General features: G+C 31.4%; 2 protein-coding genes and 1 pseudogene across 4 annotated transcripts; 2 read left to right on the top strand and 1 right to left on the bottom strand.

Moving 5' to 3' along the window:
- The first annotated feature begins 2,313 nt into the window (after positions 1–2,313).
- LOC108216435 (uncharacterized) lies at positions 2,314–8,710 on the top strand. 2 transcript variants are annotated; one of them, XM_017389196.2, is made up of 5 exons: positions 2,314–2,469; positions 2,709–2,871; positions 5,489–6,079; positions 7,879–8,004; positions 8,127–8,710. In XM_017389196.2, exons 1-4 carry the CDS (start codon positions 2,451–2,453, stop codon positions 7,985–7,987), a joined length of 882 nt encoding a protein of 293 aa, XP_017244685.1. In that variant the 5' UTR covers positions 2,314–2,450; the 3' UTR covers positions 7,988–8,004; positions 8,127–8,710. The 2 variants fall into 2 exon arrangements, with proteins under 2 accessions (XP_017244685.1, XP_017244686.1); XM_017389197.2 differs by having other exon boundaries at positions 8,097–8,296.
- Positions 8,711–12,261: 3,551 nt separating this feature from the next.
- LOC108216031 (uncharacterized) lies at positions 12,262–16,472 on the bottom strand. Of its 2 annotated transcripts, none has more exons than XR_001806023.2 (7): positions 16,060–16,469; positions 15,066–15,141; positions 14,729–14,859; positions 14,512–14,582; positions 13,920–14,001; positions 12,861–12,957; positions 12,262–12,510 (listed from the first exon to the last, which is right to left on the bottom strand). XR_001806023.2 is itself a non-coding variant. In XM_017388686.2 (7 exons), the coding sequence occupies exons 1-6, from the start codon at positions 16,384–16,386 to the stop codon at positions 12,937–12,939; spliced, it is 708 nt and encodes a 235-aa protein (XP_017244175.2). In that variant the 5' UTR covers positions 16,387–16,472; the 3' UTR covers positions 12,262–12,510; positions 12,907–12,936. The 2 variants fall into 2 exon arrangements, 1 of the variants encoding a protein (XP_017244175.2); XM_017388686.2 differs by having other exon boundaries at positions 12,907–12,957; positions 16,060–16,472.
- A 2,320-nt stretch (positions 16,473–18,792) lies between these two features.
- On the top strand, positions 18,793–20,085 carry LOC108217301 (geraniol 8-hydroxylase-like; annotated as a pseudogene).
- The last annotated feature ends 4,220 nt before the right edge of the window (positions 20,086–24,305 follow it).

The raw sequence follows: 24,305 nt of genomic DNA, 5'->3' as shown, positions 1-24,305 counted from the left end.
GTGGAAAAGAGAAAGAAAATTGGGTAAAGTGGTGGGACCCATTAATTTTTAAATTATAAAAGAGAGATAGTGGAGTAAAAGTAGTATGAAAAAAAGGAAAAGTAGTGTGAAAAGGAAAGAAAAGTTGGAAGTGGTGGGACCCATTGACTATTTTTGGTAAGTTTTGGAATGTAAAGAATTGGATGGGACATCCCAAAAAGGAAAAAGTAAAGAATCTGTTGGGACGGAGGGAGTACTTCCTAACCGTAGGCAAACAGTTCATACTTCATACTATGATTTTAGCAATAATATTAGTAATTTTATATGTCAGGTTTAAAAATAATGAATGATATTATAAAAATTAGGATTTTTTATAAATATATTTAAAAGAATTTTTGCAGATATGCTGGTACTTTTTAGAATAAATTGTAAAAATATTGTATTTCAAAAAATATTTGTAAAAATACCGAGTTTTCATATGCAGCCATATCTGCAACCGTTGGTTATACCATATATGAAATTACAAATGTAATTTTGAAAAAATCTGTTAAAAAACATATTTAATTGTACAATAAATTGTAAGTGATTGCAATTGATGAAAATGAGTACTCGATAACAATACTAATATCACATAAACTTCGGTGCACTCTCTTATTATATACTAGACTAGCCTCCCCCTCTTTATAATCTCTTTTATCTCTTTCTCTTCCTCTCTCAATATATAGTTACAACTTATACACAAATTAACACACAAATTACAACTGCAATAATGACAAGATCTGTCACTCCTCTGCCGGCGCCACGCTGATCGACTTGATCTCGTCAGCGCCCGGCAGTGACATCGATATCAGTCCTCCCACCGCAATGTCAACCCTACACTCGCCTCCGTCGCACTCTCTTCTTCGACGGCACTGTCGCGAAGCTTGAGAACGATAAGAAGAAGAGAGAAGGAGAGGAGGTTTCGAGGGAGATTGACGATAGAGGGGAGAGAGAGGGGGGAGAAGTAAAAAGGAATGAAAAGATGAAGATGGTATTCTTCCAATTTAATTGCTTGTATATTTGAAAAGATAGTAAATTTATAAGATTTTAGACAATATAGTATATTTGCAATAAATATCCAAAAAAATTAGTATATTTATCAAATTTTCATATATTTAAACCCTTTTTCTAGTGTCTTCAAAATCTTAGGTGAATCAGTTATCAGCATGGTATCAAAATTTTAATTTGACGTGAATTTCAAGTTCGACTCTTTATCATCCAAATATTTTTATATGATTATTTTTTCACTATTATTGAAACTTAAACTTGACCATCAAAACGGGTTACCGTGTCCAAATGTATCAACTGAGTTAGTGATTACAAAACTGACTCAAATGAGTCACTCAGTTGAATTTTTTTATCAAAAATATCACTCAATCGTTTCTTAAAGTATTATATATTGAGTATCACACATTTTTTTAAGAATAATAGTCCATCCAAATGAAAGATTCTAAATCCTAGTATTTTGGATAAGATTTGTATTTATCTACTATTTATCTTTATTTAAATCAAATAAAACAATAAAAAAATTAAAAATAAATAGCAGATTAAACTTTAAAAATCTAACAATATATCCAATAGTAGAACTCAAAGCCTTTTATTTGAATGTATATCATCTTCAAATATGTGCGAAATTCAATATAAAATACTTAAGAATTTCAACTAACAAAAGGGATATCTTTTATATAAATTTTTAAATAAATATCTTATTTGAGTTAATTTTATAATTAGTGACTCACTTAATACATTTGAATGCAATAAGTGATCTATTTGATAATTAACCCCGTCAAGAAACGTCTAAGAGCAAGTCTAATAGGTTACCTATGATGTCCTAAACTCACGTTTAAATAATGTGTCAAAAAAATGCACTCCAACACTATGCCAGTGTTATCTTAAATCACTAGCACAACCTTAATTCTCCTATCCATTACCTATTTATAAGTAACCCCTAGCCATTACCTATTTGATATTTATGAATAAAATAATCATCTCTCTCCTTCTTTCTTTGTTTTTTCCCTCCTTTTCCCCTTCTATCTCTCAAATTTATTATTAAAATAATCTTAGGAGAACAAATATAAAGATTACTATTGGAGTTGACACTAAAAATAGATTATCTAAATCACTAAGACATACTAGCAGTGATTATTTTATATTATTTATATTATTTATATCTAATAAGATAGGTAACCTGTTGGACTTGCTCCAAGGAGGATGTTTTAGAAAAACGATTACAAAGAGTAACAATCAGAAAAAAGATAAACATAAAAAACCCAGGGGCGTCGGATCTTAAAATAGTATTCGGATTATACCCGGCCCGATTTTGAATAAAGCCCAGCAAAACCCTGGGCGCTTAAACCAGGGTTTAATTCCTGTACAAATATACACACAAACAGAAATGTATCTATAGGTTGCATCACAGCACGCTCTCAGCGATGCAGGCTCTTAAACGAGGTTAACTTTTTCCAGTATAAATTGTTTTTACATCCATTCATGTATCTATATGTTTATACATACAGATCATCAGCTACTTTTGTATTTTTGCAGCTACGCTGAGCTGCTATATAATCTGTTTATTAGCTTGATTTGCATTCTCGTGCTTGTCTATTTGATGTATTTTTGATCAATTAGGGGATGAATTTTGTTAGGCTTTTATTTATGTGTTTGTAATTATGGTTTTTGGATGATTATAGTGAAGGAAATCTCGAACCTAGCTCGTGGATCGAAACATTGTTGCCGTGCGAAGTCGTCATTTTCTGCTGCTTCAGCTCCTTGCGATGCGCCAGTAGTTAAAAAGACAGGGAAACGGTTGCCTATAGGCGAGAGACGTGCCATGGTCAAATCATTTGTAGACAGGTATTACAGTAGTAACTCGATAAGTTAATTATTGTTATGTTAATAATTCACAATCATTTTTTGAAATGTGTTTCTTCAGCTCCAACATGAATGAGGTCGTGTACTATTAGCCTGGACATATTAAGAAAATTTGTCGTGCTGGAATATAAATATATTGAGGATTAGTTATGTGTTTATTTAAGAATTATTTGTTTTGTTAGGAGATTTAGAGGCCGTTTGGCTGAGCTTATAACTTATGGCTTAACGTGACTTATGACTTGACGTGACTTATTTGATAAGCCGGGAGTATAAAATGTCTGTTTGGGTATCTTTGACTTATTAACGGCTTATGAGTTATTAAAAATATAATAATAAAAATAAAAGTGTTTTATGAGTAACTTATGACTTATGGATAATTTTTTTCAAAAAAGTTCAAAAAAAGTAAGTCATCGAAAAAAGTACCTCAAACTAACTTCTGGCTTAAGTCAGCTTCTGGCTTATTTCTGACTTTAAGCCAGCTTCCGACTTATTACACAAACAGACATTTTGCAGTTTAAAGTTGGAAACATCTTTAAGCCCCAGCTTAAAGCTGCCCCAAACAGGCTCTTAGTTAGTAGAAAGGGGGTTTGATTTGGTTGAGTAAATTTTCACATGAGTTTCTCATCACTTGTGATTGCAAATTTAATAGAAACATTTTGTGGTGATATGTTAGTAAGTGAACAGGGGGTTAAATGTGATAGTGCTGCATCACTCAGTCCCTTATTGCTGTTTGGTTTATTTACTATTGGGGCTGACTGAGAAAAAACCTGTGAACGATTCTTGGCCGGAAGGTAAAAACCTCCATTAATTGCTTATGGATCATATCTTACCTACATACACCTATAACTATATCCTTCCGCATTTTGTTAATGTTACTGTTCTTTTTTCTTCTACGTCCTTGTCTTTTTGTTATAGCTTTTTATTTGTGAGTTATAGTTGATGATGTTGATTGCAGATGATCATTCTATGCATGTATCATCATTAATAAGGAAAAAAAAATATGTTCTATAAACATCATAGTATACTTTGTCGTATTATCTTTTTACCTTTTGATCTTTAAACAGTTGTCATGCTAAACTTTGTTCTAAACAAACTTTAGGTGTGAGGCTGGTTACCGTCATGGCCATTCCATACCTTTTGAGGGCCCAGGGGCGAAAGAAGAAAATGGGCCCTATTTTTTTTTACTTCACTAAATTTGATAAAATATGACCTTGTAGCAATGTAAACTCAAATTTTAGTCAACTTCCGTAAGAAAATAACTATAAAATAATCAAGTTTAACGATAAAGTGTACAAGATGTAAAAAAAGAAGATTAAACAAATGTTTGATGACATTTATCTGTTAGTCCATGATTGATAGTACCATTAGTTTAGGGTTGGACATAGTCACTTAGGATAGAATAGGACGTAGTCACTTAGGATAGAATAGGCTTACAGGAATGATATATACTAATAACAATACATAAATTATAAAATTTTTGGGCCCCTAAATTTTTTGGGCCCTGGGCGGTCGCCCTGGTTGCCCTCCCTCTGGGCCGGGCCTCTTACCGTTCCTCGATTTGCAACTTAAGGTCTTGTTTTAAAACTTGAACTTGATATTAAACTGCTGCTGCTATTTTAGACAACTTTCTAATATCACTTTATAGCGCTGGATTTAATATCTTGTTTTTCATATTGAATATTACATAATACATATATATATGTTTGAGTTTGATTTTCATTGAAAACAATCCATAAAATCTGATCCTATATATCACAGAGTCAATTGTCAAGTTTCAAGAAGAAACTCGGACAGATCAACAGTATAACATATACTTCTTTTTTGAACTTCTAGTACTAATGTTATATCATTGTTTTCTCGACCTCCTCTCTATGTTAACAATTATCTTGTTTTTTGTCTCTGGCTTGTATCAATTGTTTGCGCGGCAGCCTTTTCCTCTTATGTGCGTTATGGTTTACTAATATGTGAAGTAGACTTGCTCCAAAAGTGAGGATCTATCCATATCTCTACCTGAAAAGCATATTAACATATATTATCCCACATAGGTGTCTTATTAGCCTGTCTTGTAATTATCTTCTATCCTTCTCATCAGACATACAACAGATGCGGCAGCTGAGTTTCTTTACTTCTGTAGAAACAATCAAGCCCCCAGAAAGTTAATATGCAAATTATAGAGGCAGAGGAACAACTTTGTTATGAATAGGCGAGATGCTTAATTAATATTCTAATATCAAGTGCATATGTTAATGCTCATTATAATTCTGTTTTGTTTGAGTTTGTGAAAGTGTAAAACTTGTAAAAAGTGCAGAACTAATGCCTGATCTGTATTATTTTCAACATTATGTTATTACGTGATAAAAAGACTTCCACGTCTGTTTGTAAATGGAGTCACTTCTAGGTGGTAACTTTCTAATTGGTGTTGAGAGACATTTAGCAGACAACTTAGGACCTAGTGAACACTACTTACATTTCCAGAAATAGGTGTTTAGTACTTGTGTAATACACTGGTGGACACTTGTTTGTATGAATCATTCAGGTTCTTTTTCAAGTTATGCTAACACATACATCTTAAGCAAAGAAAATACTATTTTTTGTACAGGTATCAAGGTGAAAATTCAGGGAAGTTCCCGACCGTTTCTCATGCTAAGAAAGAAGTGGGCGGATCATACTATGTTGTGAAAAAAATAATGCAGGAGCTGGAATATAATTCTAAGGTGTCGTCCTCAAATGACGGGAAGGAATTTTCATCCAAAACAGAAGTGAGGAGTAGCTACTTATCATGTGGCTCAAACAGCGATGCTGATGAATACAAACCATCTCCTGAAACTTCTATGCTCATGACTACAGAGGATGTCAAAGAGATGACTACAGAGGATGTCAAAGAGGAAGAACAACATAAACTTCAGCTGGATATCGAGAGCATTCCAGATGAAAAACCTAATCAATACTTTCAGCAACCATTGCCTGAAGTTTCAAGTGCAAAGAAATCTGAAAATGCTAAAGAGGAAACAACCTGCGAGTCTGTGCTTGACGCTAACAATTTAGAAAGCAAGAATGAAGAATATCAACCACATCATGAATATTCAGTTCCCAAGGTACCAGAGAACAGTAAAGAGGTAAAACCTAATCAAGTTGTCGTTGATATGGATGGTTCAGAGAGCATAGCTAAGGAACATCGAAAGTCTACAGGGTTAGTTGTTTATCTATTAATTTATTCTTCTGTTTTTTTTTCTCAAGATGCTTCAGACTGTGACCAGACTGATATGTATAGTGTTTGGTTTATCCCGGACCTTGATAAATTCATCATTTCACAAACTTTTCACAACATATTTGGATCAAATTTCAGCATACCCTACATTCTTAGGATCAAATTTCGGTATACGTAAAAAATGATAGAAAAATGTCAATAGAGAACAATGTTGTGAGCATGTTTAATAAAAAGCAATTTCTGTGTATTTGTGGGTTAAAATCACATTATATATTAATTTATGGTGTAGTTGGGAAGTATAATCGAACTTAGAGCTACCAGTAAGATTATTGATACACCTTTAGTTTATGTGACCCTAATACTGTTCATGACATATTCTGTACTAATGTATACATTAGATTACGTAATTCAACAGCTCTTGGGTTGTCAAGGTTTTGTTTCATATATTAAAAGAAGTTGGATGTGACATTAGGTCGTATATGGGGCATCTCAGATCCATGCAGAAACTTACTAGAAATATGTGGAATGAACAAGATAAATCATTAATCAAGAATCATTGTTTCCTTAAAGAGGCTTTAAACAGTGTGTAACTGTGTATAAATAAATGATATCTTCTCATCTTCATAAAATGACTGAAGCACAAAAATCTCTTGTATGTAATTTGTAAACCACACACCAATCTGTTTCACAGATACATTCATAATAAATCTTCTAAAGGTGATTGCAATCACAACTCTATCTGTTTATCTTCACCCGGTTGCATTTTTCTGTTTAGATCCTTTTATACACATATAAATGGCCTATGAAAAATTTCACAGTCAGTTTTGGCTGAGAAATGGGGTTCTGGATGATTTACTTTGATCTGATTGTGGACATCATCTGTCTTTGCCTTGAATCTTGCTTAGATCGCATAGACATATGATCTGATTTTTCTTATATGCTTTTATATTTTGTTTGTTTGTGTTGTTCATCTTATTATGACGATGAATTGTTGGTAATTGTTTATATAATTAATATAGACATTTTTATTATGTCAAATAATTAAGTATTTTGCAATGCAAAGTTATTGTAGAGACAGAGATGGAATTAGGTCGCTGGATCTAATGGAGAGCGCATAATTTGATTCTGCAGATCAGTTATTTTGTTTAGTGTGTGAAAATGAATTAACTAGGAGCATCCATGCCCTGATCTTGTTTAGTTAGGTTTGGTGAAGCTACTGATCTGATGAATTAACTAGGAGCATTCATTTGTTTTGCCGACTAACATATATTTAATTGCTAATTCATGGTGATTCAGGTGATATGTTCATTTAATTGAGGTAAACATATTATTTGTATTTTATCAAATGTATTTGAAAGTAGGAAAAAGGCGCTGGTTCCAGATTTGACTTGCTATAATTGTTTTATGGAAAGGTAGATACCGTATCTTTTGGATATAGTGGTACTAGTTTCCTAGAAGTCTTTAACTCTTAAGGTGTTTTTTTTTTTTAAATTTACTATTGGGTACCTACCTATTGGAATATCTATAACCAAATTGAAATAAATCATCCAAAAGTCCAATTTCAACCCAAACTGATTATGAGAATATTGAGGCTATATATGTATATATTTACTTTTGTAAATTGATCATACCAGCAAGATGCAGTTGAGATAATAATAGAGTAATATATTCAATCGTGATTGCAACTACCCTAAGAAGATTGATTATAGACTTCGTATGTATGTGTGTATACGTAAACTACATGAAATCAAGCTAAAAGCAGATAACTGTCTGCGTTTTAGGGAATCAAGTGAAAAGCAGACCTTAGAAAAGGTTCAGACAAATTTATCTATCTGGGGGACTTTGAAGTCTGTTGCAGGAGATCTTTTCAGCATATGGAGAAAGGGCTAAAAGTGTCAGCCTCACAGGTTAGTTTTTGAAATGTTTCTTGAAAGTGTACTGCCCTTGTGGCATATGATGAAAAATAAAATATATAGTACGCTGTTTTTTACTTCTTTAGGACTTGAAACATATTATGGATCTGTTACAGCATTAATTGATCACCAAAGGACGAGTTGAAGAGCAACTGTTGTCGGCTGGCTTTTAAAGCTCCGTTTCAAAAAAAAAAAAAAAAGATTGTAGGAGGTTTGGTAAAATTGTAAATTCCGCGAATCTTTTGTGTACCCATATTTTTATTATGGTCTACATTATTGATCAGCAGGCTTATGTGTATAACAAAAGCATAGGCAGATTCTAGCAATTAAAGACCAGAACTTTAAAGACCAGAAGTTCTTGGAGACAATTTGTAGAAAATACTAGACTATGACTTGCAAGTTGCAACAGAGGTAGCCAACCGGGTGGTCTGAGCGGTTTAGGGCGGCCGTTTCCGGATTAGGCAGGTCACTGGTTGAACTATAACCGGCCCGTTTGATTACCGGGCTGTGCGGGTCCGTTCTCCAAACCGGGACATCTTGGCACGTAAGTTGGTTGAGCGTGGAGCGGTTTCTGGTTGGGCGGGTTGTGGGTTGATGTCTTAATTTTTTTTAATTAAGTTTGTATATTTAAAATCTGAAATTTAAAATTTAAACTGTATAATTTTTTGAAAAATAATATTAAATTCTATTTGATTCTGAATGTGTTTAAAATTCTGTCATAATTTGAATTATTTATGTTTAAAAACTGAATATTTATTTAAGCAAGTAGTTTATTATTCGAATTAATTTATAAAACTAAAAAATGTATGAAATTGTATTTTACATGTACATGATTAAGTTTACATACGTATGCTTTCCAAATTTACATATATAAGATCGTGCTCAATAGAGAATCAATCTTTAAAATATAATTTTAGAACTACTAAAGTTTTGCTACTCTAAATTTTAAATAGATTTTTAGGATTTAAATCTAAATCCTTGTTTTTTGCATCGTTGTGTATTCAAAATAATTTTAATATATAATACATAAACACGATATTTTTTATATGTGTAATTCTGCTGCAGAACTCTAATTAATATTAGAAACAAAAGTAAATATTCTAAGCATTCTTAGACTAATGATTCTAAGAGAAACATGACCCGTATATATGTTTTGCATAAGAAGACAAATTTGATCTCAATATAAAAAGAAATTTGGAAGTCTCACTCTATTTTAATAAAATATGATCTCTTAGTAAAAGGATTGGGATCTCTTAGTAAAAGGATATGTTAAATATTTTGAATTTTCTTTCACGAAATAATTGATATGAGTTTTTTTTTGAAACAAATTGATATGAGTTTTTTGATAACTAGTACTCAATATTTACTATCGAAAATGAATAATCAAATATTTAAAATTCAAGCAAATCAAGATTTCTACTAAATAACTTATACGAGTAGTTACTAATACATATTTTTCAAAATACAACATTTTATGCCAAATAAATGGAATGAAATTTGGTCAGCATCGACAATGGATTAGAAAAGGGGTTAAATATCAAAATGGTCACCAAGTGGAGGTCATATATCACTTTCCTAACTAATTTAATCAGGGTCTCATTTCAATCATTAAAATCACAATAAATATCAATGAAGTACCTCCAAATTTCAGTTCAAGGAGTAAAAATATTATTTAGAGAGTTTGACATATTATTTTTGAATACCACCACAACCAATTAAAAGGTTATGACTTCTAGCATTTATGACAATATATTCAGATTTTATCAATTTTATTTAGTATTTATTTTTAATTAAAGCAATAAAATGTATTCATATAATAAAAAATAAATAGTAAATAAAATTTTAAAAATTTAAATATATTATCATAAATAGTAGAAGACATAACCTTTTACTTGGTTGTGGTAGTATCCAAAAATAATGTGTCAAACTCTATAAATAATATTTTTACTCCTTGAACTGAAATTTGGAGGTACTTAATTGATATTTATTGTGATTTTAGTGATTAAAATGAGACCCCGATAAGATTACGGAGCAAAATGATGTATGACCTTCACTTCAGTGACCAGTTTGATATTTAACCCATTAGAATAGTGTTGTAGCTATAAGAGCTACGTATGATATGCTTAATGTTCCAAAATTTTTCGATTTACTTGATTAATTTCCGATTAATATGGACGATCGATTTGATTTTTGAAATCCGATTAATTCTTATAAATTTTCTTAATAAAAAATATATAATAATTATTAAACTTAAAATAATATTATCAGATTTAAATATGAACAATTATAAAATTTATGATATAGTAAAATACATCTGATTTTCACTCCGATTAATACCGAATTGCCGACTAATCCTAAATCACTAATTCATCAAACTATTAGATTCGATTTCCGATTTCTATAATACCAGTTACCAGATATGTAATTTTTTTCCGTCATAAAATTTAAATTGAAAGAATTTTTTTTATCCGATACTGAGATGATATCTGGATAGTTATATTCTATTTTTCTTTATGTAGAATCTCTTCCACTCTCAGCAATCAACAAAATGTTATCACGAAAAAGTAATAAATAAAATATTACTCAAGATTTCAGTTCGGATAAATCCAATTACATTAAAAGACAAATGGACGAATGCAGCCTCATTTTTTGTCCTCACACTAATAACTTCAACAATAAATCACATCTCTTTAACAAATTTTGGTCGGGAAAGTTTCCGAATACAGATCTCGGGGATCATATTCCAATTAAATCTGATTTCACAATAAAAAAGGATACATATAATATTTTATTTAATCTTTATTGAAAATGATATGGAGTGATACAATGTGGCGGAGAATGACGAGAAAGGGGGATGTTCAACAAAGAAAGGAGTTGTGTTCGCTTGGTGTTGGCCGGTCGGGACCGTTACAAAAATATTAAAATTAAAAACTGATCTAATAGATTTGAACACGCGAGAGATCGGAATATTTGGAATCTACAACAAGTCCGTTTTATGGCCGCATGGATTCCAATTTCATAGCTGCTCGAGTTCCACATCTGAAATCGATTAAACCAATTAGAAATATAGATCTATAAGTAACAGAACATGAAAGAAAATTATGAAAAATTACAGATCTAACTCACCCAAAGATCATTTTTTATTTTTTTATCCGATACTGACGAGATTATATCTTTTGAGATACATAAATACAATCAGAAGAAAGAAATCAAACTAGTCAAAATGAACAGTAACAAAGGTAGACGTCTCGGCCGAAGCATTATTGACAACAGAAGTTGCCATTAAAGCTTCGGCCGAGGGAGATAAAAATATTTTTCCTCCTTGTAGAATGAAAAATAAAAGAACGAAGAACTTGAGAATGTGAAACATAGTACTTTGCTTGCTTGGTTTTATAGAGAATTTTACGAATCGTATTTAATATTATTCAAATTATTTTTGTCAAGTAAGATATCATATTAAATTTTCGGGAAGTTTCTAGATTTTCAATTATTTTATGAGATTTTACGATCGTATTTAATATTATTCAAATTATTTTTGTCAAGTAAGATATCATATTAAATTTTCGGGAAGTTTCTAGATTTTCAATTATTTTATGAGATTTTACGTTTGTGTAACGCATACATATAATTATATTCAAATAAGAACCAATTTAGAATATAAAACCTAGAACTCACGTAAATACATTAGATGATGGTTAAATTGATGATCAAAATCAAACACAAATTTTAAAATTGGCTATAAACTATGTTTTCATTGTTAATTTTCAATAATTATATGTAGTTCATTAATAAATATTTTCTATAACAATTTATATCATACTCTCGATGTTCTACAATAGTATAAATATGATTATTAAATAATATGAAATAAACAAAAGGTACACAAAATTAATTTCTTGTACTTTTCGTTTCATTTCAGTTTCATTTCATGTTTCACATTTATGTGAAATACTTCATTTCGTTTCACATTTATACGAAATATTTCGTTTCATGTAATACACATAATGATTTCAGATCGTTTTCGATTTTAACTACGAGTACACAAAACTGAAAGTACACAGAACAACACACTTGCCAGACCTAAATTCACTAACCTTGCACATAATTTTCCACTTAGTATTGTTAGTTCTTTAAAAATCTTTAATTGTACTGGTAATTTATAAGAAAAAGTAACAAACAGGAAAACACAACCTCAGCATTCATCGCAAAAATTGTGCTTGCAATTAATGTCTCGGCTTTTTAAGGACTTCATGCAGATAATTTAACCTTTTTAATACCAAAAGCATAGTTCAGAAGTAGAAGGGATAAACATATCAATAATTACAATTAAAATGATAATTGTATTTGAAAACAGCATCAAGGCTCCACAACAATTCGCTGAGTTACCCAGGACACCTTAATGAAACCTTTCTCCTTGTGGCTATATGTATTCAACGATCAGTGCATATGGGGCCAGTCAGCCGACACAGGTTGTCAAAAGGAATCGATCCATGAAGAAATCTGCCAGCAAATTTTAGAACTAAAAAGTGAACTCACTGAGGGTGTAGGTATAAGTTACAGTAAATGCAGCTTCTGTATTGCAAGATAGTGGAGGCTACATTTCAGACACACAGATGCCTACTTGTAGAAGTAAATAGCTTATTTTGCATCTAAACAGTTACTAGTTTTTCACTCTAAAGAAGACTACGACGAAAATGTCTGCTGTCTAGGAACACAACAGCCTCAAGGCTTACATTAAACTGGTTATACTATGAGGTTTAAGGTATTAAAAGTGAAACTTGCAGTATGAATTTAACCCTTTATATCTAAAAAGGGCACAGCTAATCGGACAAAGCATCAAAGTTAGTTACCATGGAGATCTGTAAGCTAGAACAAGAAAGAAGATCACTTCTGCACCTGATGCATAAAGTTGCCATTTGAAGAAGGCTATTTGAGAGGCTTCATTCCCTGCATAATTAGACATCAAAGCTTCAGTTGTTCACAAATCACAACCCATTATCTTTCTTTTTTTAAATTGATCATTTACTGTAGAGAGGTGAGAATCAATTTCAGAATTCGGATCAACAGAGTACTCCACTCATGAAAAATATATAAAATTACTCCGAGAGCAACTAGAAAGCATAAACAAATTTAGAAGAGCAGAGTAACAAACGTCCATATATTACACTTCTTTCTTTCTTTTGCCAACTAACCTTCATATTGTTTGAATGCTCTTCTTTGCACCGGCAAACATGTGAAACTTTTGTGGCATTCATAGACAATTTCTACGTAAATATGAAATATCTAATCTGTACTTTAAAGATTTATGCGTGCCTCTTTTACCAAGTACATGTTGTATGAGAGCTGATCAGATAACATGGTTCTATACTTACTGATTTATCGAATTAATGCCTTCATAAATCACAAGTCTATTCGGGTTCCTTCATTAGCTTCTTACTTGTACCAGAGGAGACATTTGAAAATTTCAAGGTACGAGTTCAATTCGGTCAATATTCAGATTTGCAGATAGTGTTGATAGTTTGGGATTTGATATATATAACTGGGCATATGCCCGGGAGCTAATCTAGCATACAATAATTATAAGGCACCCTGTGCGATGCACGGGTATAGAGCTAGTATTAGAAATACATATAAGTTTATTTACTTCTAATAAATATTAAAAATACAAATAACTTTGACCACTTCATGCGAACAGCTACACAATAGTCGGTTTGGAGAAATTCTTAGTCGAGACCAGGAAAAGATTTTTCTTTTAATACAGTAGAACCTTGATAAACAGTTACTTGATAAATTATAAAATCTGTCGGTCGCGACATTAATAGAGATAGTGTATATTCAACCTCGATGAATTAATAATCTTTAAAAATTAAATATAATTTACCGGTCCCGAGACATACAAAAATGTTTACCTTGGATCCTCTAAATTCATTCACTGCCATTCGAAGAGAATCATCTGATAATATCAATCGTGACAGAGCCCCAGTACTTAGCCTGCAGTAATTGTCATATGTTACCAATAAGTTTGAGTGGCTCGCTGACTCGGTTTTATGATATTACTCTAAATCCGCTAATATACAAATTGAAATAAAAAAAAAACAGAAAAACATAATTGATATAAGTCGTTTTGTGAGGTTCGAAAGGAGAGGTCTTGTAGATAAGTTGGTTGACTTGGGCGATTATGCCGTATGTATATGGAATGGAACGAAAAGAGATGTTCATAATAGTATATACAATGGAATGCTGGTCTTTTGTTGTGTGAAACCATATTTTAACTATATATTATATGATTTATTATTGATAATTTATCGACTATTCAATGAATCTTCGACGAGCTAGAACTTTGTCGACTTGACTTACCAACATGACAGCCATGTGGAAAGCAGAACACTTTGGAAATTCTCCCTAATTTTGGACATCTCATAAATTTAATTCATTTAATAGAGCATAGGAATGCAATCGAATTGACAAAATATTTAGAGGTTTAAAATCGATTTTTAGTACCCCAACTTCTTTGCTGCATCAGCTACAGAACCATCCACTGCACAAATCAAATCCAGCAAAGCTTGCATCCCCTGTGGCAAAGAAAAAAAAAAGGTGGTCACATTTATCCAAATATCTAATATAGTGATTACAAATAAAACTATCACTCGCTTATTATTAAGCAACTCAAAGCTTTCAACATTCACGAGATAAAAAAAGGCAAGGGTGCAAGGCAGACCAAAACAAACTTCGGATTTTTGGGGCCAATTTGTGAACCAATATCTTTTCCTCTAATGGTAGATTTTGCTGGAAGAATCTGAAGAAGCTCTGGTGGAGGTGAATATGTATCAAGATCTATAGTGTTCCTGACTAAATAGAATGAATAGAATAGTATTAATAAGTAATATAAAGAAGCTGTAGGTATGACATAGTAGCTAAAATATGAATACCTTAAAGTGAAGATAATCTGAAGAATGTATACATGTGACTGTCTGTGTTCAGTTTGAGCTCTTGAACACTGGTCTTAATGTATCACTGATGGGAGAGATAGATTATGTATGAATGAAACAACAAACCTTTAAGAGCCAGCATAGTTCGCAACCGAGTCAATGCAGATGCACGATTCATGTGCTGTGATCTATCTTCTGCAGCCTACAAGTAAATGCAGATTAATATGATTAAAAGTGATGCAAAAAGAAAATACATAAGCCAATTTTAATTTTTACAAAACATACATGGGAATAAAATATTCCAAGGATTTTTGTCTAATTCCATGCTTAATCCTCTCAACCAACACAGAGCAAGTGCAACAGTCAAGTACTTTATTTTTACCCTTTACACATAGCTTCTATCCAAAATAAATCCTCAATCATTTTATACCATCTCATGAATTATGTTTATTTCACAGTGGTTATCCCACTAGCCAACTAACTAGTTTTTCAGGATGTACAACCACTTTCATGTATTATAGCCCTAAATACCACAATCTGTGAAAAAATTGACAAATTTTCTCCTAAAATACCGCCCCGGATCTTGCAGGCAGATTTACCTATTTCCAGCTGGGTGATGCCACCACACGTGAACTTTTTAACAAAGATTTGGGACCCTCTCATAATTCATTCATATATTCCCTTCACAATGTAAGGGGTCTAACTAGAGGTTAAATTTTTTTGACACAATCTAAGTACACAACTTCTTTATCGACACAAAACACAGAAATAAGTCAAATAACTTATTCATTAGTAACCTTTTATACCCATAAAAAATGAAATTTTAACAGAATTCACAGCTTTACACAACCCAAATACTAAAAATGAAACCTTTAATAGATAATTCTTATATACTCTCTGAGGGTTCACAATTTCACATTAAGTTCGCAAATTCCTGGAACTACCCACAAACACTATAATCAACATAACTACATACAAAAAACCTGAAAAATAACACCACACAGCTCGATTAACCCCGAATATTACCCAAACAACTCTTCTAATCACATTTCATCAAAAATTAAAACAAAACAACATTAACACATTTACGAACACAAAAAGACGATACCAACAACCAAACCTGAGCAACAATGCCAGTTGAAAGATGCTTAAGCCTCACAGCAGTCTCCCTCTTATTCCTATGCTGCCCACCAGGCCCAGAAGACTTAAAAGTGGTCTGATCACACTGACTCAGCAATTGCTCATCAGAAAGGCCCAACAATTCCCTCCCAAATGCCTCGAAATTCGAACCCTTTTCGCTGCTTGAACTGTAACAACATATAGTTCTTGTTATGCTTGTTCTTGGAAGATAAAAATGTGATGAGTTGGGTGCAAAAACGGCGCCGTTTTTGCAGGTGATTGCGATATGAGCAAGTTTGGGGAATGTTTTGAAAAGGGTTTGAGACATTATCTTCAAGGAGACGAAGATGCTGTGCGATTTTGATCAATCTGACAAGGCAAACGAACATTTTTCCATTATGAATTTAATTGGGACTGAAAAAAATAATCAAATTAGAATGCCAATTCATGATATTTCAGTCGGATTAGAAAATAAATACATTTTAAAATTGAGATATTTAATTGAAATTTTAAATTAAAAACTAAACCAAACCGGTATATCTCGCTTAGATCGGATCGGGGAGGATAAAATATACCAGACATTCTTGGTGCAAGATAAAATTTTGTGCGAATATATATAGATAATACCAGAATCCATAATTGTTCTAAACGACGTTTAAATATTGATGTATGTATATTATATTTTCTGGAATCTCAAACATATATTACTCTAAACTATTTGTATTAAAATTCTAAATATTGTATATTAATTTTATTTATCTAAAATTCACATAAAATCAAAATTAAATGTAATTCTTAAAACTTATAAATTATATACAATTCATTAAAATCCAAATCAGTATCCCCTTAAGTTCAATTTATCGAAGGACTATTTTTCTTAAAAAACCGAGTAATAATATAATTATATATTATAAAAACAAAATTTAAATTATATTAATTTAGTAATACTAGCCTTTAACCCGTGCGAAGCACGGGCGGGTATATAGTTCGTAATTTATTATTTATAATTTAAATTTTAACATCATTTTATTAGTATTTTAGTATTAATGAATTGAATTTTAATTAAATTATATTATTCAATTGACTATATTTTCTCCCGATTACTTAAAAATGGACAAACCCTAATATATATATATATATATATATATATATATATATATATATATATATATGTATCAGGATTTTATTACATTTAATACGAATTTAGTACATGTAGATTTAAAAATAAAAAATTAGAAAATTAAAATCTTTTCCAAACATAGCCGATCGTGTAATACCTTTGAAAGATTCAATAAATCAATCGAATTTCAACGTAATTTTATAATCTTGGTTTTTTTTACAACAATAATTTTTAAGATTAGAGTTAGAAAGGGTTATGTAATGATTCGTGTTTATATTGAGATAGAACACGTTAAAGTTAAAAAGAGTTATATGAAGGTTCTTGTTAAAAGAAGATATTCAAAATTGTATATTTATAATTTTATTTATAACATCATTATAATATTTTTAATGAAATATTACATGATAATGGATTGTTATGAGTGTTTATAGTATTTGAAACTGTTTAGCAATATAATACTAATAGACTCCACATGTGTAGACTTGTAGTACCAAAAGGAGAGTACCAAACCAAAAAATATAACTAAAACTTTGGACTACAAATTATACCCATGTTGGCTTATTAGAATATAGTATAGATGCGTACTAGTATAGCTTTAGGACAATATATTGTGTTTGGTTTGAGATACTGAAATGAAATGAAATGGAACGAATAAATTTGGGGTGTATTTAATTGAGTTTTTTTTATAAAGAATTTCATTAATGAAATCTAAGGGTATTTAATTGGATTGTTTAATATTCATTAATATCTTGAGATATATATTCAATTGCAATTTTAAATTATGCTGCAAATGATGACATTTAATTAGGGATTTTTTTGTATTTTATAAAATGATAGATTTTGTGGTATTTCTCGGCGTATTTTAAGTTTTTTGAAATCTCACCAAAATCTATGAGATTTTGAAACACTGTGTTTAAATTCTAAATAATTTATATCAACTCATCAACATTTTATGAAGAATCGGTTACAAAATCAAAATTACATATAATCCATTAAAATCCATAGATTAAAAAAAATTCATTAAAATAACAATCGAATACACCCCTTACTTGAAACTAACAGAGGATAAAATTTTTAAAATAAAATTTACAAAATTATTATGATGAGATTTGAGAAGAAACTGGGATAACGGAAAATAAAACATTCCATCTCAAATCGAATATTTGATCTCTAGCACATGACTTAAAGAATTGAATGGAGAAAGAATGAGATTTCTTAGCAATGATTTCTAAACAGTTGCTCATAACATAATTCATTTTTCATTTCATTTCTTGAGAAATCGGTCAACCCAACCAAATTTATACATAGAGCCCAGTTATGCACTTCAGTGTTCGAGTGATTGTTTAAATGATTCATTTTCTTTCCGTTTGTTTGCGGTTCTGGTTCATACAAGATGCCCCTTACTCCCAAGCGTGTTGAGTGGGTAAAAGATGCCACACATTGAATGGATTTTTTTGGATACACTCGCGTTGAAAAACCGGCAATATGGTCAATATTCCATAGAACAGCCTATCAAACAAAGATAATTGGTTAAAAATGATTTAGATGATGTTTAACTTGTTTGATGTTTTTTTGGACGGGTCGAACAAATTATATTCCTGACTTCTTCTGATCATATGGGTGAAGATTTGGATCACAGGTCAAAGCGGCGAGAAAATTCTGAAGTCTCATCTATTTACTGCTAAAAAGCTTGACGAGAATCGGCATCTACGCAGCAGGAAGGTGCATGAACTTATTAGATACCGTGACAAGTGTAGCCAGAGTGGGGAGGCTGTAGACATCGGCCGTGCAGCTTTTCTGACTACGCTCAATTTTTTATCAAACACTATACTTTCCAAGGATATGACAGATTCATATGACAATTCGGAGGCCAAAGAATTCAGGGACTTGGTGTGGAATATTCTGGTTGAGCTCGGCAAGCCTACTCTGGTAGATTTTTTCCCTTTTCTTACATGGATTAATCCAGGAGGTAACAATCAGCGAATAAATGGCTATTCTGAGAAGCTAATTCAGTTATTTGATGGACTTGTAAATGAGCGGTCGGAGTTGAAGGGATCAACAAACTTCTTGGAAAACACTAGGACGACAGACATGCTTGATGAACTTTTAAAATTACAACATACAAATAAGATTGATAAAACTCAGATACGACACTTGTTTATGGTAACTTAATCTTTTTCGTCCTCATGAGTTAATCAGTAACGAACATTGTATTCCAGCCCTGTACTGTTTTTTTAATGTCACAATATCTAAACTGATAAAAGAAAATGCAGGACTTATTTGTTGCGGGAACAGATACAACTTCAACTCTTCAAGTACAGTGGAATGGGCGATGTCTGAGATATTGAGAAATCCAGAAATATTATTCAAGGCGAAAGCTGAGCTGAACTAAGTAATCGGCAAAGGCAAGATGATAGCAGAAGAAGACATTTCTAGGTTAGTTTACTTGCAATGTATTTTGAAAGAAACTGCAAGGTTACACCCCCCAACACCCTTGTTAATACCACGCCAAGTAGAAGAGGAAGTGGAACTCTGTGGCTACACAATTCCAAGGAATTCACCAGTGCTGGTCAGTGCTTGGGCTATTGGACGCGATCCCATGCTATGGAAAGATCCCTTGTCATCATGGACTCTGAAATTAATTTCACTGGGCATGATTACGAGCTGATTCCATTTGGTGCAGGCCGAAGGATGTGTCCTGGATTGCCATTGGCAATGAGAATGATGCCGCCATGCCGGTTATGTTACCTTTTAAATTGTTTTGATTGGGAAGTTGAAGGTGGGACTGCACCAGAGGAGTTGAACATGGAGTAAAAGGTTGAGCTCACTGTAGCAAAGCTTCATCCACTCCGTGTTGTAGCAAGTAGCAACTGCGGTTGTTACTTAATTGACCTCAACCGTGTTTGACGACGTGGGCGTGTATGTGTCCGAGCAGTAGTTAACTGGGTGCAACACCACCACCTCCAAAGCAACCAGTCAGGCAATTTAATGGCTACATGTAGCCAGAGTCTGGACGAGTTTGGTTTTGTATCAGGTCTTTGGCCAACTGAACATAAGATCAGTGCGTTTTTTTAAATCTCAACGGGCAATACAAGAATTTGATTGATAGCACCATAGGATTTTAACGAGGAAGTCTGAAGTATTTGAGAGTTACATCAATCAGTACGAGACTTTTGGATGCAGATTACATTCCATTTATAAACGAAGTCAAAGAAAGAAGACTTAATTACCAAAAAAACTATTAAACTTATATAATTTTTTCATTTTAACCATAAAACTAATTTTATTGCAGAATAATGCAACTAACTAATATAAAATCTATTTGGGGAACCTCATTTTAATAAATCTCTAACCATGGTTAATTCAAAGTTGACATGGACGTCACATGCACTACAAGATACCAAATTTTTTGATTTAATTTAAAAAATCTACTTAATTCATTATACATACATCGAAAGTCAATTTTATTTACATTATTAATATTTATAATAATAAAATTTTAAATTATAGTGTATAACTAAATTTATCACATCCATCCTGCAGCAATATATCGAAAACATAAGTAACACTAATGAACGGAGAGAAATCAAGAGTTTGAATGAATTTATCAGTTTGGTATAAATCGCATGAAAAATTATCAATATACAGTACCTGACCTGACAGTGGTTTCAAAAAATCACACTAATATTATCCTGTGGCTTCAAACATAATTTTGGTACGCTCTGTGTTGTGCAAACTGGGAATTAGGGTTTTGGCCCTTAATTAGATAGTAAAAGTATTAATAAAACCCATGTACCAAATAATTTAATAACTTGATAATATATGTGGCACTCACCTTAGTTTTAACTTAACCATGGTTATGAATTAGTGAGATTGGGTTTTCTAAATAAAGTTTTTTAAAGTTACTTGCATTATCCTGCAACAAATATATTATTATGGTTAAATTGAAAAAAACACAATAGTTTTATAGTTTTTTTGGTAATTAAGTCAAGAAAGAATCAAAGAGTAGTTTGTCCTTCGTCGGTATATTAATTGCAGATGAAATTTATCGATTTAACGTCGATAAGTGAGAGAAATATTAAAAGATATTTGAGCAATGTTTAGGTTGTTCCATTGGTCTCGAGAGTAATTTTTCTAATTAAGAGTCTAATTAGTATATTTTAATTTTAAACTAAAATTTGAGTGATGTTGTGTTATGTTATGATTTTCTTGTTCCAAGTAGTTTAAAATTTCGAATGAATTAAAGCAGGATATTAGTGATTTTGTGTATGAAATAACTACAATTGGCAAGTTCCGAAAAGAAATTCAGTGCAATTACAAGGATTGTGTCGTTTTTTCTTATTATTATATGTTTAATACAAATTTGGATAGATTCATATTTGAAAAGCCTATAGCAAGTTGGAAAATGCTAAGTAACCCAAATTTTGTTCCCAAATCTATGTGGCAAGTTGTGATTGATTATACTCATACTAATAAATAATGGGACCCCCTGTATGCACATAAACTACCCAACCAAATTCCGCCATGTGTTTGCCACGTCATTTGGAAAAATAATTTGGGGACAAATTTTGGGGTCCCTAGCATTGCTCTAGCAAGTTAGGAGTAGAGATTTATTATAATTAAAGGTGTTGTGTCGGGGCTATTTTATTCACATGAAGGGTATGAACAAATTGTGATACATACAAAAATTAAGGCTATAATGGTGTTGTTTTAGTGCTGATTTGGATGGCAGATTTGGTGATTTTTAAATATCAATTCATTTACCCCATCTTATTTTGATAATGGGGGTCTATATTCTCAAGGTGACCTTAGTTTTGTTTATGTATCTGCTTCACAAATGACACTACTATGTAAAAAGGGAAGTAAGGTAGGTTAATGGTTTAGTGAAATAATAGTGTGACAATTCTTAGAGGGTTTATTAATTTTTATGTCATCTCAACTCCTCCTCTCGAGTGCACAAGGATTTTGAGCAAATGTTGAGGGTTTATATTTTATTAATCAGTTATTTCTACGTGAAATTTATATTCTCTCATATATTGAGTTTTTAAGTATCCAAACGAAGAGATATCATTATCTTTTTGGTGTAGATTTTTAAAATATTTTGACTTATTGTAATTTTGGGTTACTGTCATTATTCCTTAAGAATCTCAATAATATATTTATATATTTATTTTTGTTTAATTATTAGTTTATTGACTTTTCTCTTCTGTTTTTTTAATCAATTTTATTGTATTTTTTGTATATATAAACTTCTTATATTCTTATATTTATGTTGTATTTTTTCAGAGTACTCGACATGATTAATGGATGAAAAGTAGAATAAGACCTCTTATTGGTGTTTCTTTCTTATCGAATATTAAAACTTTATTATGTGTCTCCGATCATCTTTATATATCCGAGGGTTAGATCGTAAATTTCCTTCAACGAAAAAAACTCCTGGCAGATTATTGTATTTTGATAAGATTCATCACACGAAAAAGTATCTTGGGACAAAAAAATTTAAAAAAATCTAAGTTACAAATTTTATACGCGTCTTAATATACGTGCCGAGCAATGCAAAATTTTATGATAAATTTATACTCCTCCATTCCATCCAAATGTTTACGTTTGGGTTGGGCACGATCGGACGGAGGTTAAGAAAATAAGTAAGATAATGTGAAAACGTAAGAAAAATGAAAATAATGGCAAAACCGATTGATATCTAATGTATAAAAGTAAGTATATATAGTGGAGAAAAGTAGTTGAAATATTTGAATTTATATTAGAAAATCTTGCTATATTAAGTGGGTGTTTGGTCGGGGCTTAAAAACCCGGCTTCTGAGTTTATAAGTAAAAAACACTTATTCGTAGCATTTATGTAAAAAGTCGAGAAGTACTTATAATAAGTTGAGAATACTAAATTTTGTTTCATTATTTTTATTTCTTTCTCAAACATGGTAATCACTTATGAGTCTTAACTTATTTCTAACTTGTATCTCATTTATTTACTTTTAAGTAATAAGCTTTTATTTTAAGTTCACCCAGACGACTTTTAAGTAAATTGTTTAAATGTAAAAAACTGGATACATCCAAGTTAGCATTCCACGTCTTCGAGTGATAGTTTAACTGATTCATTTTGTATCTATTTGTTTCGAGATTTGGTTTGTACAAGATACCCCTTGCTCCCAAGCGTGTTGAGTGGGTAAAAAATGCCACACATTGAATGGGATTTTTTAGGGTACGCTGATATTAAAAACCGGCGATATGGTCAATATTCCATAGAACAACATATCACACATAGATAATTGGTCAAACTAATTTAGATGCCGTTAAATTTATATGATACACCATTCCTTCTTCCTAATTTTATACCATTTTTATCATTTTTGATATCTATTTTAAACTTTTTTTATAAGATATAATTTATAATTTACTCTAAAATTTTTGATTCTGAGTAGAATTTTAAATATCAAATTTTCTTTGAAAGAATTAATTTTTAAAATAATTTTTAAAATTATATTTTATAAAAATCTTAAAACACGTTGAACCCTCTGTTACACATCTAGCCGGGATATCTCTATCTGTCACATTATTTAGGAATTTATTTTTGAGATGAGCTAACACTATCTTCTTTTAAACATGTTGGAAATATAATATTTCAAAATTTAAAAAATTTATAAATTCTTTATTTAAATTAAATAAAAAAGCTGCAGGATATTTCAAGAATACGTTTTAAATTAAATTTTGTCTGACGCTATTCTCTTTCGGCTCCCATATTCTTACAAAAAAAAAATTCATTATCAATTTTTGTGATGAACAGTTATATGTTTGAATATTTAAATTCACAAAGAATACCATTATTTATATTATTTTTTAAGACATGCATTTGTTAGATAAAATAACAATACCAGATAATTATGTGATTTGGCCTCCAACATATATTCCCGACTTGTGATCATGGAACCGGGATGAGGTCCATATGATGAGGCCATAGTCCATATGGCAAGAAAATCGATTATATTATTCATTTTACAGGACCTGGCTGTTAACCAGCTCTGATTTTTTAATCACAGACGTTGAACACACACTTTACACTGCGCGTTCTCCGTACTACTAAGTACTCTATTAGATGTCTATAAATACAGAAT

This window comes from Daucus carota, chromosome 4 (assembly GCF_001625215.2).
Source record: "Daucus carota subsp. sativus chromosome 4, DH1 v3.0, whole genome shotgun sequence".
Lineage (NCBI taxonomy): Eukaryota > Viridiplantae > Streptophyta > Magnoliopsida > Apiales > Apiaceae > Daucus > Daucus carota.
Note: the sequence above shows the minus strand (reverse complement) of the source record. Positions and strands in the feature narration are given on the sequence as shown.

Bases quoted from the DNA above. Each gene is read 5' to 3' on its own strand.
- LOC108216435 (XM_017389196.2), top strand. The intron at 2,872-5,488 runs GTATTACAGTAG...TTTTTTGTACAG, and splicing joins GTCAAATCATTTGTAGACAG to GTATCAAGGTGAAAATTCAG. The intron at 6,080-7,878 runs GTTAGTTGTTTA...TCTGCGTTTTAG, and splicing joins GAACATCGAAAGTCTACAGG to GGAATCAAGTGAAAAGCAGA.
- LOC108216031 (XM_017388686.2), bottom strand. From the start codon at position 16,386: ATGTCTCAAACCCTTTTCAAAACATTCCCCAAACTTGCTCATATCGCA. The intron at 14,860-15,065 runs GTTTGTTGTTTC...CATTCTATTTAG, and splicing joins AACTATGCTGGCTCTTAAAG to TCAGGAACACTATAGATCTT. The intron at 12,958-13,919 runs GTAAACATTTTT...CTAATTATGCAG, and splicing joins ATGAATTTAGAGGATCCAAG to GGAATGAAGCCTCTCAAATA.